Here is an 18,543-nt window from a genome sequence, read left to right on the forward strand (position 1 = left end):
CCCGATTCTACTCAAAAGCAAGCCCCTTTTGAATTCACTAGGACCTTACACCCAAGTAAAATGTATTTTCTGTTTTTTTTCTGTTTTGTTTAAAGTGCTTTGCCTTTTTCTCTCTCTTTCTCCTTGGGTGCATTTAAACTACAGAGGCAGATCAGGAACGCTTTTTACTTTCCTCTTTTCCCCTCGGGAATATATGGAGAACAATTAAAATCAAGGGTGAAGGACAGGGCCAGATTTAGGTTTGATGAGGCCCTAAGCTACTGACGGTAATGGGGCCCTTTATATGTCCAGCTGTCCTTTGTCAACAACAAATTGTCGCTGTTTTTTGTGTTGAAAATATGCTATATGGTAATTTATGGACGTAATAGGTATCTAAAGCCATTTGCACGTAACAAAATATGTATTTTATCAAAGTAATTGTTGAACTGAAATACAATTAAGAAGTATATTAATAGTGAAATACAATTAAGAAGTATATTAATAGTGAAATAATTATTATGTAGGTTTTATTTGTTTTTTATCTTAAATTGTGGAAGTGTACATCCAAGTTTTTTCCCCCTTTAATTTTTTTGGGGCCCGAAGCTACAGCTTGTTTGGCTTATTCGTAGACCCGGCACTGATCCTGGCGACAGCCTTTCGCTTGTCTTTGTGCCACGGAACCCTCTGCGCGGGGCGCGGGCGTCGGGCGGGAGCCTCAGAGCGGCGCACGCCTTAGCAACCAAGGGCGCGCGGAGAGCGGGGGGCGGGCATGTTGCTGGGGAGGTCCGGCTGCCCCGCTTCCGTTCCGCCGCCGTCACCCTTCCCCGCGCGCCTGACGCCTTTGGTTCCGCCCGGGGCAGCCGGGGCGCTTCAGGGCGGGATGCTGCTGAGCCGCCGCGGGGTGGAGGAGCTCGGCAGGAAGGCGGCCAGGCGGCTCTTCCGGGCCGGAGGGGCGGCCAGGTCAGTCGGCGGGGGCGGCATGGAGCCTGCAGGGGCGGCCGCAGTCTACCTCTGCGCCTGCAGGCTTCTGGGGAGGGGGCACTGGAAGCAAGATGCTGGTCTGGATCCCGGAGGCCCCGCGGGGTTCAGGGGCAGCACCCCGCTTCTGCGTTTATCTCCCGCCTTTCCCCGCCCCCCGTCTCTCCCTCCTCATTTAATCCCCTGAGAGAAGGCCGTGACTGGCCTCCTAGGTCACCCGGGGATCTTCGTGATGGCCGAGTGGGGGAGTCCAAGTCAAGAATATCAGCATTATCTGATTATCAAGTATAGTTCCAGATTTGCCAGGATTGTCATGAGGGTTGTATTGAAAATGATGGTTCCCTTTCATATGCAATAAAGGAATGTCAAATCCTATTGAAAGTGTCCTTGCCAAAATCTCAAATAATGTGTACCCCCTCCCCCGCTCCCAATTATAGCTATACAGTCGTACCTTGGTTGTTGAATGCCTTGGTACGTGTCCGTTTTGGCTCCCGAACACCGCAAACCCGGAAGTGAGTGTTCTGGTTTGTGAACGTTCTTTGGAAGCCGGACATCTGATGTGGCTTCCACGGCTTCTGACTGAGTGCAAGAAGCTCCTGCAGCCAATCGGAAGCTGTGCCTTGGTCTTCGAACATTTTTGGAAGTCGAACGGACTTCCAGAATGGATTCCATTTGACGACCAAGGTACTGACTGTATTCTGGAGTTCCAGTGTAATATTTTGGGCTGTTTGTTTACAGATGTATATTGGGTTCACCCCTCTCTCTTTTCTTCTTAGGTATAAAGTAATGAAGAATTGGGGAGTGATTGGTGGGATTGCAGCTGCTCTTGCTGCAAGCATCTATGTCTTATGGGGCCCCATCACAGAGAGAAAAAAACGCAGGAAAGGTAAATGAAACAGAGACTAGGGAGGAGTGAGTGGGGCAGGTGAGTTTGCACCTTGCATCTCCTGATCCCAACAAAAAGAGTCTCATATAAATATTGGGGTCTTCCTTGGCCACTGGAATCCCAACAGGAGAGCCCTTTTGTCTTTTTTGAAGGTGTGTTGTTGTGCCTAAAATGGCCAGTGGTGGCCATACAGAAAACTAAAACATAACTGAGGCCCTGTCTGCAGGATGATTGTCTTAAAATTAAAAACCTGAGGAAGGAAAGCAAAATGGAAGAAGACAGCAGTTGGGACTAAACAGAGTGAACAAATGCTTTTTGACACTCTAGAATCAAAAGCAGGAAGAAAGACTGATGTCAGGTGGAAGGGTTTCCAACTAAAACAGGGATGGGGAAAACTGGACCTTCAGGTGTTGTTGCCAACTCCCATCGTCCTGGCCACTGACCATGCTGATTGCAGTTGGATTCCAACAGCACCTAGAGGGCTGCAGGTGTTCCCCATCCCTGAACTATAGGAGGATGCAGCTGATACGTGCAGAATGATGGGAGTGTAAAGGGATGGGGAAGTTGCAGGGATGGGGAAGTTGAAGCCCTCCAAAGGCTTTTGTACTCCCAACTCCAATCAACCCCAGCAAGCATGGCCAGTACTCAGGGATGATGGGAGTGGGAGTCCAGCAACATGTGGAGGGCTGCGGGTTCCCTTTGCTGGTAGAGGGAAAGAAAGGAAGAGCAAGACCACAGAGATGTTTGGAAGTAAGTCCAAGAAGTTTAATTGGGAGCGGGAGGGCGGGGAGTGCAAATGGAGGAATAAAGTCAGAACAACATGCAGAAAAATTGTTCGTTTATTAAATTCATTGGGAGCTTGTTTACCAAGATAACATAACACTATTTGCAATGTAATAAAGGAAACATTTACATTAAAACCAGCATAAAAGAAAAACAAAGAAAAATCTAAAAGACAATCCTATTTTTAAAAGGCAGGATTAAAACATTCCACCTACTCCAGGAGACCACATATAATTAAGAGCCAAGGGGCTGGTGGAAAAGGAGTGTTTCTGTCTCATGCCTAGAGCTGTGTGATGATGGTGTCAGGCGAGGCATTCTGCAAATGACAGGACAAGGAGCAGCATTTAGTGCAGGGCAGGGCAGGGCAGGGCAGGGCAGAGCAGAGGTACTGGAGAGTAAAAGCAGGAAGGCTGTGTTCAGAAGGTTGCAGCAATTGCAGTGTTGTATTTTCCCCCCAGGGCTAGTGCCAGGTCTTCTCAACCTGGGAAACACATGCTTCATGAACTCACTTCTCCAGGGGCTGTCTGCTTGTCCGTCCTTCATCAAGTGGCTGGAAGGATTCACAGTTCAGTGCCAGGTCAGCCAGAGTGAGACGTCTGGGAAGTATTTGTCCCTGACCTTGCTCCACCTCCTGAAAGGTAAAGGCCCCTTTGTGTTATTTTGGGTGCATAACACAAAGCATAAAGCAAGCCACTTCTTTTCCTTTTATTAAGCACAGTGGAACCTCAGTTGTCAAATACTTCGGAAGTCGAACGTTTTGACTTTTGAATGCCGACAACCCGGAAGTGAATGCTGCTGTTTTTGAACACACCTTGGAAGTCAAATGGCTTCCGAGGTGCATTTCTCCATTTTTTAGTGGATTTTGCTGACCTCCCATTGTGCCTCAGTTGTCAAATGTTGTGGAAGTTGAACAGTCTCCCAGAACGGATTACGTTTGACAACCGAGGTTCCACTATATGTCTTAATTTAATTTGTTACATAAGTAGAGAAAACAGTTGCAAACCTCAAAACAAGAAAACAGTGTTTAAAAAAGAACAATAGACTAAAGGTAAACAGTACAGAGGACCTACAAATACTTAGCATCACATACCTTATGGGGAAAAGCACCTCCAAGCTAAGATTGTAAAATGATGTACAAATATTATATGAGATATACAGTGGTACCTCGGGTTACATACGCTTCAGGTTACAGACACTTCAGGTTACAGACTCCGCTAACCCAGAAATAGTGCTTCAGGTTAAGAACTTTGCTTCAGGATGAGAACAGAAATCGTGCTCCGGTGGTGCGGCAGCAGCAGGAGGCCCCATTAGCTAAAGTGGTGCTTCAGGTTAAGAACAGTTTCAGGTAAAGTACGGACCTGCGGAATGAATTAAGTACTTAACCCGAGGTTCCACTGTACCAAGAATAATGGCAATTGCTTTCCTGAACTGTCTCATTAACAATAAGAATAATCAATCAATCCTCTTCAAAACATATATTAACATAGGTAGACCACATGTCCCAACAAGATATCCAAATGACCAGATAAGATACACATTCAATCATAGAAAGGGCAATGAGATCTTCAGACCACTGAGTAATGCGTGGTGAGTGTTTATCCTTCCAGCATACATCTCTGCAACTGTAAGGGCTCACAGGATTAACTTTTGTTGCCTATCTGATAGTCCTCACATCATAGGAATATAATTGTGTATGGTCATTCACAAGTATCAAGAATTTTTCCAAAACAGTCAATATGAACAACAATTTCTGTCCGAACAGAAGACACCACAGGACATCCCCACAAGAGGCATTATAAGTATTACATTGCCAGCATCTATCTGAACTGCTCTGTTCTTTCCTATAAAGGTGCTATGGAGCCCAAAACATATCTCATAATATTAGAACCCAGTGGTGTTATCCCATAAAGCTCAATGCTGGAAGATTCAGGACAGACAAAAGGAGGTGATTCTCCACACAGTTAAACTTCTGGAATTTGCTCCCACTGGTTGTAGTGATGGCCACCAAATCACACAGCTTTAAAGGAGGATGCGGCAATTCATGGAGGATAAGGCTGCTAGTCAGGAAGACTGTTCTGCCTCCAGTCTTGGGTGGGGGCTGTGTGCCTCAAGTACTGGCTGCTGGGGAGCATGAGTGGGGAGAGGACGGTTGTGCTGGTGTCCCACTTGGAGGCTTCCCAAAGGCCACTCTGGAAAGAAGAATGCTGGGCAAGATGGTTTTACTTAATTCCGTTTACACAAGTGGAGAGAACTTTCTGTAGAATAAGAGGAGCATATGTTTAGGATGAGTGAATTTATTTCTGTGCGTGGTCTGCATTGACTATTTTGTGTTTGATGCATTCAGCTTTATCCTGCCAAGAGGTGACTGAAGATGACTTCCTGGATGCAAGCTGCTTGTTGGAGGTCCTGAGGATGTACAGGTGGCAGATCTCCTCTTTCGAAGAGCAGGTAGCTACCCAAGTGGTGTAAGGCACCAGAGTATGCTTCTCTGCTGCTGTTGTTTTCTACAGCCTTGGCACCTGGCACATAACAAGCAAAAGCCAGTCGCTGGGGGACACGAGCGGGAGAGGACTATTGCTCTCTCATCTCTTACTTGCAGCCTTTCCAGATACTTCCCAGAGGCATTTGGTTGGTCACTGTCGGAAGGAGGTTGCTGGACGAGATGGGCCTTTGGTCTGATCCAGCAGGGCTCTTGTGTTACGTTAAAGAATTGTGGCTTTGTTGACAGCAGACGTGGGGAGCCTGCTGCCCTCCAGATTTTAGTGGATTCTGACTCGCCTCACCCATGATGGTGGCTGTCCTGGCTGGGACTGATGGGAGTTGGAATCAGCAGCCCCTGGAGGGCCACTGGTTCTTCACCCTTGATTTACGGCATTCCCAGTTTATTTTAACTACTTTGCGCTGCCTTTTTAAGTGGGTGGGAAAAGGTCTGAATACTCACTGGAAGGGTGGGGAACCTGTGGTCTGTGGTCTGAATGCAGACCTTAAGACCCCCATGTCTGGCCTTCAGGACTCTCCCCAGACCTCACCCCACTTCTGCCCTCCTCCACACACCCCTTGAGTACTTTTGAAACTTGCTGAAGGCTGTGTGAAAGCCAACCATCCCCACTCAGTGCACAAAGGAGACTGCCTGCCCGCTGCATCTCTGTCTGAGACACAACTCTAGTGTTACCTATTTTTTTAATTCTTCTCCTTCATGCAGATATGTGGGAAGCCGCCTTATAGTGAGTCAGACTATTAGACCGCCCAGCTTTGCATTGTTGTCTTGGACAATCAGTGGTTCTCTGAGGTCAGAGGGAAGCCTTTCCCAGATCTGCCACCTCAGATCCCATTGATGGGGGATGGCAAGGTGTGCATCTGGGAACTTCTGCACACAAATCTGCTCAGTAGACATGAAATATGTTTTTCCCCCAACCTGCTGCGAAGGAACCCTGGCCTCTTGATCTTCCATGTTGCCTTGCTGAAGGTCCATCTAAAAATGCAAGCTGAATTTTCAGGATTCAATTTTTTTTCTTGGGAGCTGCAAAAATGTACCTCAAGGGCAACATACATTACCCCTGTTGTCTACTTTTCTGGTGAGCTTGGCCTGGCATTCTGAGCTTTCTGGTGGTCTTTCGGTAGGATGCTCACGAGCTGTTCCATGTCCTCACCTCCTCGCTGGAAGATGAATGGGACCACCAGCTGCGGGTCGTGCATCTGTTTGATGTGCATTCTCTGGAGGTGAGCACTCAAGAGACACAGGGGCTGCAAAGCAACCTTTCCTATAGGCAAGGTTGCAGCATTTGGGACTTTTCATCTAGAGAAAAGGTGAGTAAGAGGTGACATGGAAGTTTATAAAATTAGTTGGAGGCAGCAAGGCTTCTGAATACCAGTTGCTGGAAACCACAGAAGGGGAGAGGGCTCTTGTGCTCCTTTGGGTTTTCCAAAAGAGGCATCTGGTTGGACTAGGTGGACCTCCATTGGCCTGATCCAGCAGGCTCCTATTATGTTCTTATAATTTGGTGGGCTGCCCAGCTGAAGAGACCTACGTAAGATTCTGCTTTTAAGCTGTTTTTTCAAAGTTGTGCTTCCCTGTACTGCCTGGATTGGTATTCAGCCAAGTATAATTCCGAATGGACTTAAGTTAATTAACATTAGGCCCATCAGTGTCAATGGATCTACTCTTGAGTATAACTGAGTTGGATACCACCCTTGCCACTTAAGTGTGCAGTAGTAAAGATATCACCATGTGGAAAGTGTTTTCTTTTTTAAAACTAAATTTATTTTGTATTTGTCTGTATAGAAGCCAGAAATTCTACAAAAGGAAATATGCTCCAGGACAAGAGGTAAAAACACTTTTCTGATTTGGTGAAATGTAGCAGATACTATTTGTACTACTGATATAAAAACCCAAACACCTTTGGGCTGTGGCCTGATTTTGTTGTCTGCATGGGGCGACTGTGACAGGAGCTGAAAGGGTGTCTGGCTATTGGAATCACTCTTTAACCTTGTCTAATGACATTATTAAATTTGTGTAGCACCCTTCATTCGCAGATCTCAGTGTGCTTCACAACATAAAATTGCAATATAAAAACCACAAAATACTTAGTAAAAATAAGAACAACAAACCAATACACGCCCCCCAAAGACATTTAAAAGGGCATCGCATGTCTATTGGCCAAAGGCCTTGTTGAAGAAGAACGTTTTTGCCCGGCACCTAAAGTCTTTAAACTAGCCTAATGGTTTCCCTATGGTGCTACTGCAGCTTCCCTATCCTGGTGTTTCCAGATACAAGATTATCAGGAGGGCACCAGTCACAGTGTCTGGCAAAACAATAGAAGAGTCAGACGGAACAACCTTTATTTTGGTTTGTAGGGCCTCCTCCTCCTCCTGTGTTGAGTCAATGGAAGCTGCAGCATCCTTTTCATGGCAGGTTAACGAGCAACATGGTCTGCAAGCATTGCAAACACCAGGTCCGTAAGTCTGTGTGAGAGAAAGCGGCATACAGATTGCAGGAGATCAATGGGCAGGTGGAGATAAGACCCAGGGAGGACTGAGTCACTTCCCATGTAGATGGGCTGAAGAGGAGCTGCCAAGGGGGTGACCCTCTGCTCCCCACAACTGAGACTATTCTTTGGGGGGGGGGGTTATTGCTTCCAGGATGGGCAACCTGCTTTGAAGAGTTGCTGTCCTTGGTAGTGCTTTAGTGCAGGAGAGGGGAGCCTCTTTAAACTTCGGGTGGGGTTGGGGTGGGAAGGGGTAGAGGGTAAAGTTGGCGGAGTTCTGTATGTGACTCTGCTCTTTCGTACTGCAGGGTTCATTTCAAAAGGGTTTCATAGACCTCCCCCCATCTCTTTATTCTCTGCCCAGGCAGGCAAAGAGCATCATCGTGAAAGTTGGGGGGGAGCGAGAAGTAAGGTGTTTATGTTATAAATCCTCGTTGAGACATTTGGGCTCTTTTTCTTTCAGAGTCCCCTCAGATACGACACTTTTGACAGCCTTTCCCTGAGCATCCCTGCCACCATGTGGGTAAGGCACCCTTCTGTGGGAATCCCTTGCAGCTGCCCAAGCACAGCCCTTTTCTGACTCACGGGGTTTAAGGACGTGTGCCAACACTTCCTGTTTTACTCCCCCACCCCTCCTCCACAGGGCCACCCACTGACCCTGGACCAGTGCCTCCACCACTTCATCTCCACCGAGTCAGTCAAGGACGTCTTGTGTGACAATTGCACAAAAGTAAGTCTCTTGATTGCAGTGACCCCCTCCCCTGGTACATTTGGTGCAGATTAATTGCCCCTTGATACATCTGAAAGATGCTTTTATTTCATAGGTACTCCATTCTCTTCCTGGTCCTCTTGTAGGCTTAGAAACAGGATGGTTGGGGTTTTTTGTGTTTCTGGCTGATGTTGTGGATCTTGAAGTTGCAGAAGATGCTGCGCCCCATTCATGGTTTTTCTGGGGAGCCTTTTATATTGCAGGGACTATGACCCACCTGCGGCTCTTAGAATGGCTGACAACCCTTCCATGGTCTTACTCTAGGCACCATCCTGGTTTTTCGATGTGGGTAAGCTGCCCATGGTTCGAAAGACCAGCTTGTTTCCTGCTTGGCAGGGGGTTGGACTCAATGGCCCTTGTGGTCTTTTCCAACTCTATGATTCTATGATTAAAGGATTCTCCCCCACCTCCGAGTAAAGCTTAAAATACAAAATTTGCAGTGCTTGTGAATTATGCCATCTGCTTCAGGACTGCTATACCTGGATACATCAAATGTAGTACATTTAGTAAGTAGTACAGTATGATCGCATCTTGCACAGGGATGGTGCATGTATGCCAAAACATGTATACTCAAACCTCCCCTGTGCAACCATCCTTATCTTATGGAGCTGGTGTACCAGGCAGGACTCCCACCCACCCCCAAACAGAACCTGGGCTCTGCGATGCTCTTGCGAGAGCTTGCAAAAACTTGGGCAGCCCCATGAGATGTTGCAAGAGCATCCCAGAGCCTGCACACTGAGCAGGACTTGCCTGATAAGCAAGGCAGCGAGCTTCAAAGCTCTTGATGAGCTGGGAAAACCCAGCACAAAGGGCCTTTTAAGCTCTCTGCCTTGCATGCAATTTATTTGTGCAACTTCAGCTGGCCAGCTTTCAACTGCACAAGGTTGAAATTGCGCAAGTTAATTACAGGTAAAATGTGATCATACTATAGATTTCTCAGAGTGGTCTGTGCCGGTACCATATGTGGTTGGTTTATAATTCATTTTGGCTTCCTCCACCCACCCACCCACTCCCAGATTCAGGCCGAAGAAGGGACTGGGCAAATCATGGAGAACCAGAGAACAACGTTTGTCAAACAGCTAAAACTGGGGAAGGTAAGAAAACTGTCTTAGCATGGAGTTTCCAAGATCACCATAAGAGCAGTTTCTTATTTTCTTTACCAAGAATCAAAATAATGTATGCAAACTACACCAAATTAGCAAAATGCTGTCAATAAATTCAGCCTCCTGCAATATCACACTTTATGCAGCTTGCCTTTTAAAATATAAGAGGGAAAAATAAAAAATAAAATGTTCCCCCTTCTTTGTTTACCAAATAAGATTCTCAACTTACTAAGTTTGAATTTCAAATCATTATAAAATAATAACATAATAATAATAATAATAATAATAATAATAATAATAATAATAATAATAATAATAATAATAATTTATTTATACCCCGCCCATCTGGCTGGGTATCCCCAGCCACTCTGGGCGGCTCCCAATCAAGTATTAAAAACACAATATAGCATTAAACATTAAAAACATCCCTAAACAGGACAGCCTTCAAATGTCTTTTAAAAGTAGGATAGTTGCTTATTTCCTTGACATCTGATGGGAGGGCGTTCCACAGGGCAGGGGCCACTACCGAGAAGGCCCTCTGCCTGATTCCCTGTAATCTCACATCTTGCAGTGAAGGAACTTCCAGAAGGCCCTTGGAGCTGGACCTCAGTGTCCGGGCTGAACGATAGGGGTGGAGACACTCCTTCAGGTATACAGGACCGAGGCTGTTCAGGGCTTTAAAGGTCACCACCAACACTTTGAACTGTGCTCGGAAATGTACTGGGAACCAATGCAGGTCTCTCAGGACCAGTTTTATATGGTCTTGGCGGCCACTCCCAGTCACCAGTCTAGCTGCCACAGAAGATTAATTGCAGTTTCCGAGCCACCTTCAAAGATAGCCCCATGTAGATTGCATTGCAGTAATTCAAGCGGGAGATAACTAGAGCATGCACCACTCTGGCAAGATAGTTAGTGGACAGGGAGGGTCTCAGCCTAAATACCGGATGGAGCTGGTAGACAGCTGCCCTGGACACAGAATTGACCTGCACCTCCAATGACTCCCAGGCTGTGCACCTGGTCCTTCAGGGGCACAGTTACCCCATTCAGGACCAGGGAGTCCTCCACACCAGCCCGCCTCCTATCCCCCCAAAACAGTACTTCTGTCTTGTCAGAATTCAACCTCAATCTGTTAGCCGCCATCCATCCTCCAACCGCCTCCAGGCACTCACACAGGACCTTCACCACCTTCACTAATTCGATTTGAAAGAGAGGTGGAGCTGGGTATCATCTCCATACTGATGAACACCCAGCCGATACCCCCTGATGATCTCTCCCAGCAGCTTCATGAAGATGTTAAAAAGCATGGCGGATAGGACGGAACCCTGAGGCACCCCACAAGTGCGAGCCCAGGGGTCTGAACACTCATCCCCCAAAACCAGTTTCTGGACACGGCCCAGCATAAAGGAGTGGAACCACTGTATGGCAATGCCCCCAGCTCCAAGCCCCTCTAGACGGTCCAGAAGGATCTTATGGTCAATGGTATCAAAGGCCACTGAGAGATCCAGCAGATAAATAAATAAATGTACAGTGGTAGCTCGGGTTAAGTACTTAATTCATGCTGTTCGTTCTTAACCTGAAACTGTTCTTAACCTGAAGTACCACTTTAGCTAATGGGGCCTCCCGCTGCTGCTGCGCCGCCGGAGCATGATTTCTGTTCTCATCCTGAAGCAAAGTTCTTTTTTTAAAAAAATATTTATTAAAGTTTCAAAAAAGTTACAAAAATGAAAAAGAAAAGAAAAAAGACAAAAAAGATACAAAATACAGAAAAATAAAGACAGTTAAAAACATTTCCCTCTTTCCATGTCTTATCTTTCATTAACTTATTTCCCTGACCTCCTCACACCTCCCTTTTTTGTATTCTAGTTCACTTAAGTATTCCAGGAAATCCTTTCCAACTTGGTTTTTATCCTATTAGTTTATCTTAATATATTATAATATTACATTCTGCGCTTTCAACCATTAAAAACAAAACAAAACAATTTTTACCTAATCTTTTGTATCATTTCTGCTAATACCACATTACTTCACTCCAACATCCTTCTAACATTCCTGAATTTTACAATGTTTCTGTAGATAAACTTTAAATTTTTTCCAATCTTCTTCCACCAACTCTTCACCTTGGTCTCGGATTCTGCCAGTCATCTCCGCCAGTTCCATATAGTCCATCACTTTCATCTGCCATTCTTCCCGGGTGGGTACCGTATTTTTTGCACGATTGGACGCACCGGACCATAGGACGCACCTAGTTTTTTTGGGGGGAAATAAAGGGAAAAAAATTTCCCTTTATTTCCCCCCCAAAAGCAGGTCAGGGAAACCGAACTAGGTCGAGGAACAGCGGGATAGTGGCGCTGCACCTCCCTGCTGTCCCCTGAGCTTGTGGGGTTGGCTGATGTCTGCCTGGCGCGCGGGCGCTCTGATTCAGCGGGCCCCACCCACCAGGCAGCAGGCTGCTATCCGCAGCGTGGGGAGCCCTGCGGGGAACTCCTGCAAGGCTCCCCACGCTGCGGATGTGTTCCCGAAGCGCCGGGCGCTCTGCTTTCAGGGCGCCCGACGCTCCGGGAAGCAGGCTGCTATCCGCAGCGTGGGGAGCCCTGCGGGGAACTCCTGCAGGGCTCCACACGCTGCGGATGTCTGCCTGGCGCGAGGGGCGCTCTGCTTCAGGGCGCCCCACCCGCCAGGCAGCAGGCTGCGGATGTGTTCCCGAAGCACCGGGCGCTCTGCTTTCAGGGCGCCCGACGCTCCAGGAAGCAGGCTGCTATCCGCAGCCTAGACACGGCTAGCGGAGCGCTAATCCCGAAGCTTGGGGTGTGCGGAGCTCAGCGCGCCCCAAGCTTCTGGGTGCCGGCAAGGTCTAGACGGCTAGCGGAGACCTTGCCGGCACCCAGAAGCTTGGGGCGCGCTGAGCTCCGCACGCCCCAAGCTTCGGGATTAATGCAGCGCTCCGCTAGCCGTGGGAGAGCTGGGTCTCCCACAGCTAGCGGATAGCTTCCTGAAGCCTGCAGAGCGAGAGGGGCCGGTGCGCACCGACCCCTCTCACTCTCCAGGCTTCAGCGAAAGCCTGCATTCGCTCCATAGGACGCACACACATTTTCCCTTGCTTTTTAGGAGGGAAAAAGTGCGTCCTATGGTGCGAAAAATACGGTAAATCTTGTGTCTTCCAATACTTTGCGATGAATATCCTTGCTACTGTTGTTGCATACATAAAAAAGGTTCTATCCTTCTTTAACACCAATTGGCCGACCATGCCCAGGAGAAAGGCCTCTGGTTTCTTCAGGAAGGTATATTTAAATACCTTTTTCATTTCATTGTAGATCATCTCCCAGAAAGTCTTAATCCTTGGGCATGTCCACCAGAGGTGAAAGAATGTACCTTCAGTCTCTTTACATTTCCAACATTTGTTATCGGGTAAATGATAGATTTTTGCAAGCTTGGCTGGTGTTATGTACCACCTGTATATCATTTTCATTATATTCTCTCTTAAGGCATTACATGCCGTAAACTTAATACCTGTGGTCCATAACTGTTCCCAGTCAGCCATCATAATGTTATGTCCAACATCTTGAGCCCATTTAATCATAGCTGATTTCACCGTTTCATCCTGAGTATTCCATTTCAACAGCAAGTTATACATTCTTGACAAATTCTTAGTTTTAGGATCTAACAATTCTGTTTCCAATTTTGATTTCTCCACCTGAAACCCAATTTTCTTATCCAAATTATAAACCTCCATTATTTGATAATAATGAAGCCAATCCCGTACTTTGTTTTTTAATTTTTCAAAACTCTGCAGCTTTAATCTGTCTCCTTCTTGTTCCAATATCTCCCAATATTTCGGCCAATTGGCCTCCATATTGAGCTTTTTCAGAGCCTTTGCTTCCATTGGTGACAACCACCTTGGAGTTTTGTTTTCAAGCAAATCCTTGTATCTTGTCCAGACATTAAACAGTGCTTTCCTGACAATATGGTTTTTAAACGCTTTATGTGCTTTGATCATACCACAAGTATGTATGCCAACCAAATACATTATTGAACCCTTCCAAATCCAATACATCAGTGTTTTCAAGAAGTAGCCATTCCTTCAGACTCATAATAGAGCTTAAGGTCTGGCAGGGCAAAACCACCCCTTTCTTTAGCATCAGTTAGTATTTTAAATTTTATTCGGGGCTTCTTGCCCTGCCAGACAAATCTAGAAATATATTTCTGCCACTTCTTGAAACATTCCATTTTGTCCAAAATTTGCAATGTTTGAAACAAAAACAACATCCTTGGCAATACATTCATTTTTATCGCTGCAATTTGGCCTAGCAATGAAAGCTTTAAAATTGACCATATTTCTTAGTCCTTTTTCACTTCCGTCCAACATTTTTCATAGTTATCTTTAAATAGGTTCACATTCTTAGCAGTCATGTTAACTCCAAGGTATTTCACTTTCTTAACCAATGTTAATCCTGTCTCTTTCTGAAACCTCTCTCTCTCAATCGGTGTTAGATTTTTCTCTAAGACCTTAGTTTTCAACTTATTCAACTTAAAACCTGCTACCTGACCAAATTCATGAATTCCAATACTCTTTTAGTACTAGATTCTGGCTCCTGTAATGTCAATACCAAATCATCCACAAATGCTTTCAATTTGTACTGTTTAGCTCCGACTTGTATACCTTTAACCAATTGGTCCTTTCTAATCATGTTTAGCAAAACCTCCAGGACCGATATAAAAAGCAATGGAGAGATTGGGCACCCCTGTCGTGTTCCTTTCTCAATCTTAAACTCTTCTGTAACTACTTTATTCACAATCAATTTAGCTTTTTGTTCTGAATAAATTGCACCTATACCGTTTTCAAAGCCATTCCCTGTAAATTTTTCTTCATAAATCTCCAAGAAATATTGTCAAAGGCTTTCTCTGCGTCCACAAATATCAAAACTGCCTTTGTATTGATCTTCACTTGTAATTTTTCTAAGATGTTAATTATATTCCTTGTATTGTCAGACAAGTGTCTCCCCGGGAGAGAGCCCGCTTGATCTTTATGGATTTCTTCTACCAATATCTTTCTTAACCTTTTAGCCATGATATCAGTGAAAATTTTGTAATCCACATTGAGCAATGATATAGGGCGGTAGTTCTTAAGCTCTGAAGCAAAGTTCTTAACCCGAGGTAATATTTCTGGGTTAGTGGAGTCTGTAACCTGAAGCATATGTAACCCGAGGTACCACTGTAATCTTAAATGCTTCGGCAATGCTTATATTTGTATGTATTAATATGGGCTACTAGTTGAAGAACTAAACAACTAGTCTTAAGTTTGGTGGTTTTGGAAACCTATAGATTATTTGTTTTTCAAACACATCTGTAGTGCGTAACAGTGGTTTCTGTGGGCCTCCCCACCTGTGTGAGAAGCGATGGATAGCCAAAGGAACATAACCTGCCTTTGGGCTTTGTGCGAAAACCAACTTTCTGCTTGTGGTGCTTAGACTCCTAATTTCTGATTACATGTGTGCACATACGTCGACTTGCACACCATTCATTCCATGTCTGGAAAATTAGAAATACTGGTGGATTTTGAATAAAGCTTTTAAAGAGTGATTCAGTTTGGCATGGTTGGTGTTTCATTGGGTGGGAAGACCTTGCTTCAAATCCCTAGGCAGCTATGGCGGCCTACCATGCAAGATAGTTGTGGAGAAAATGGGGTAGTTCATGTATTCCGGAAACTAAGGAGGCAGAAGATTTGGCAGTTGTAGTCCAAAGCTTCTAGAGAGCACAAGGTTGACGAAGGCAACCATCAAGCCTTCTGTGGCTTCTGTGCTGGAAACCCTCTGCCTCTATGGCGTCCACCACGCATCTTGGAACTAGGACAGCCACCTTCCCACCCCTTTCTTACATTTTGCTCCACAGCTACCTCAGTGTCTCTGTATCCACCTACAAAGGCTGAGCTGGTCCAACCATGGCGTGCCCCTGAAACGAAACGAGCATGTGCAATTTGGCGAGTTCCTCATCATGGATGTCTACAAGCACCGCTTCCCTGCCCAGAAACCCAACCCTGCAGGCAGCCCACAGGCATCACCGGACCCAAAAGCCGGTAGGCAAGCAAAGTGAATGAGGACTTGGAAGGGAGAGAGCCAGCAGGGGAGTTAGTCCTTGTGCTAAGCCAGTTCATTCCAGAAGCTAAGAGGTGGAAGACTGGGGGTCAATATGATTGGCCCACCCTGGGCTCCTTATCATAGAATTGGAAGAGACCCTGAGGGTCATCTAGTCCAACCCCCTGCAGATGGCCATCCAACCTCTGCTGAGGGAGGTCATCCACTGTGAGAAGAGGGTGCTGGGCTAGATGGGCCACTGGCCTGATCCAGCAGGCTCTTCCTATACATAGGACCACGTCAACAAGGCTGCACCCATCTGCCCTCCACCAGATGTGGCATCTAACCTCAGCTATGGGGCAGGTCAAGGCGTACGTGTGTGTTTATATTGGAATTGACAACTGGGCTGGCCAGCCAGACCTAGCTTTATGCCAGTCTCAGATATGAAAAGGTTTAATGTCCACCTCCATGTGGCTTGCCTGGGAAAGATGTGTGGACAAGATTCTCTTCCAGCTAGAACTAAGAGGGCTTGTGTGGGGCCCATTTCTGGCCCTGCTCTGTGTCTGGAGGGAATGTGATCTTGCCTGGACAGGGAGGGCTATGTGTAGAAACCTAACTTTTCCATGGCTGGAATGGAGCCAACTGTGCAAAGGTAAAGGAACATCTGTTGCTGCACTCCCTTTGCCATCTGCTCTCCGCATTGCTAGCAAGCAGAAGGGAATGTGGCCCTCTGGCTAAAGGGTTGCCACCCCTGGTTTAAAGCCGCCTTGCAGCTCAGTCCAGAAAAGCAGTTTGTACCCCGACTGAAGGATCGGTTTCCCTGCCTAGTTGCCTGGAGGCAATTCTTAGTCACCATAGGAAAGCAGCCATGTAGCTGTTTACAAACCAACTTTCAGAGTTTTAAATAAAGGACACCGTACAAACCAGGCACAGGAGCATCCCCTTCTGTAATAAGCAAGCAACCAGTTTTAATAATAACAGCGATGCACTATGATTTTGGGGTCTTTTCGTAGATGTGCAACAGGCGGGCAACAACAAATCCTCTTTTATGAATGGTACCTGCTCTCCATCCTTCCTTACATCCCCAGTAGCTTTCCCGTACATGACAGCACCTGACTGTAGGTAAGTAAGAACATTTGAAACTACTTCTAACTTTTCCCGGAGTGACCAGTAAATCTCCAGAGTCGTTCTAATGTTCCACCATGCCACTGATATGTTCTGTTGGCTGTCTGGGTCTCCCGTATCAAAAGTGCAGTGAAATCCTGACCTATTCAGGCTCAGCACACGTTTGCCCGCTTGGTTTATCTCAAGTCTGGATGCTGCTGCGGGCGCATGGAAAGCAATTTGCAAATGGAGCCGTTGCTGCTTAACAAGGCTGGATCCCCTAGTAGTCCATTCCGTAGAATGCTCTTGCTCATGGCAATACAAAGGGCACCATTGCTGCCTTGGACTAAACCAGCCTTCCTGTGTTTTTCCTTCATGTGGCAGTTCTCCATCATATCTGTACCGCCTGATGGCCGTTGTGGTCCACCATGGGGACATGCACTCAGGACACTTTGTCACATATCGCCGATCTCCACCGACTTGCAAAAGCATGCTAGCCACCAGCAACCAGTGGTTGTGGATTTCAGATGATATGGTGCACAAGACCACGTTGCAGGAAGTCCTTTCGTCCAGCGCCTATTTACTCTTTTACGAACGTGTCCACTCTAGACGGCAGCGCCAAAGCCAGGAGCATCGAGCTGAGGAGTGAAATGAATGCAGATCCAGCTGGTGTGCTTTTCTGAGGACAATGGCACACCCTCTGTCTTGCCATGCAAACGTCTTCCCCTACCTATAAACTCCTGGTCAGTGGTCTGTGTTTGCGTGGCAGGAACAAGCACTTTGTATCAAAACATTGTGCCCTTCCCTAACCCCCCGTGGCCATGCACAGCAGCGTTAGAAAAGTGTGTTTTAAGTGTTAATAATCTTCTCAGCAGACTTAAAGACCTTCTAGCATCCCACTTCCTGTGTTGTGATGGAATTTCTTTGCGCTAATCAGTCAGATGAGCAGTTGCAAAGAAGAGAACCTACAAGTGCCTTGATCATATTTTGAATCCAGACAGAACTGGCTGTGTCAAGCGGGGGACGGGGGACTTACCACATGGCTGCTGACCTAAAATCCCTAAGGGGGAGCAGGCGGTGGTGTGAGAATGCGTGACTTGGCTGTGTAGCTGGGAATCTACTGCTGACTCTTCACGGGGCAGCCTCAAGTATGTGTGTGCAAGAGAAAAGCAGAAAGTGTCCAGCTTCTTTCTGCCTTCAGTGATGTTTTAATGACTTTGTCAAAATGATGATGCAATGAGCTGATAATTATGTCACATTTTCTCTTGAGAGTCCAGCTTGGCAAGGAATGGAACAGCTTTTCCTGTTTCTGGGTGGTTCTATCACCATCCCAGGAAAAACCCTCCTCTGTGTCTTGATTTGAAGTCTTCAAACTTTTGTACAGAATAAACCTGTTTCTGCCAAATGTAGACTGCTGTTTTTGCTTAAACAGTTTTGTGTTGGTATAAGTGAAAACCTGTTCATGTCTATGTGAACTGGTCTTGTTGCTGCATAAAACTAGTTAAAAGGACCCTGGCCTGGTACTAATAAACACAGGTGTGTCACACACCCTAAAGAGAACACCCCAGTGTTGACAACTGGGGTGGTTATTCTTCTCTGCCCTTATGCTACCCTGCATCCCTGGCCTTAGCACCTGTAGTGGAAGCACAGTCTGCCAGAAACTCTCAGGCTAGGATTTGTGGCAATTATTCTTTCCCCTTCAAAGTGCTGTAGTTTACAAGCACTGTTAAGTTGTGGGTGAACATATCAGAAGACACAGCGATTCTTCAAACAGCTCTTGTTTATTCAGTGGCCAGAACATAACTGAAGAGCTCATTCAGCCTGCTTATATAGAGCCCCAGTACAACGTTACTGTAGCAACTTTCTAAAACTATCCAATCACTGAACG

The 18,543-nt window shown here is 46.2% G+C and overlaps 1 protein-coding gene across 8 annotated transcripts; it reads left to right on the forward strand.

Moving 5' to 3' along the window:
* Window positions 1-778: 778 nt before the first annotated feature.
* Window positions 779-18,060, forward strand: USP30 (ubiquitin specific peptidase 30). 8 transcript variants are annotated; one of them, XM_083710143.1, is made up of 14 exons: window positions 795-939; window positions 1,395-1,641; window positions 1,734-1,843; window positions 3,085-3,264; window positions 4,971-5,074; window positions 6,248-6,346; window positions 6,909-6,951; window positions 7,481-7,578; window positions 8,075-8,134; window positions 8,255-8,341; window positions 9,397-9,474; window positions 15,370-15,553; window positions 16,565-16,673; window positions 17,040-18,060. In XM_083710143.1, exons 3-14 carry the CDS (start codon window positions 1,744-1,746, stop codon window positions 17,302-17,304), a joined length of 1,407 nt encoding a protein of 468 aa, XP_083566269.1. In that variant the 5' UTR covers window positions 795-939; window positions 1,395-1,641; window positions 1,734-1,743; the 3' UTR covers window positions 17,305-18,060. The 8 variants fall into 8 exon arrangements, with proteins under 8 accessions (XP_083566266.1, XP_083566267.1, XP_083566270.1 ...); XM_083710142.1 differs by having other exon boundaries at window positions 852-939; window positions 6,248-6,433; XM_083710140.1 differs by lacking the exon at window positions 1,395-1,641 and having other exon boundaries at window positions 779-939; window positions 6,248-6,433.
* Window positions 18,061-18,543: the final 483 nt, after the last annotated feature.

The sequence above is a fragment of the Podarcis gaigeae genome (assembly GCF_964106915.1).
Source record: "Podarcis gaigeae genome assembly, chromosome: 13".
Lineage (NCBI taxonomy): Eukaryota > Metazoa > Chordata > Lepidosauria > Squamata > Lacertidae > Podarcis > Podarcis gaigeae.

Bases quoted from the DNA above. Each gene is read 5' to 3' on its own strand.
- USP30 (XM_083710140.1), top strand. From the start codon at position 860: ATGCTGCTGAGCCGCCGCGGGGTGGAGGAGCTCGGCAGGAAGGCGGCC. The intron at 940-1,733 runs GTCAGTCGGCGG...TTTTCTTCTTAG, and splicing joins CGGGCCGGAGGGGCGGCCAG to GTATAAAGTAATGAAGAATT. The intron at 6,952-7,480 runs GTAAAAACACTT...TTTGGTTTGTAG, and splicing joins AATATGCTCCAGGACAAGAG to GGCCTCCTCCTCCTCCTGTG.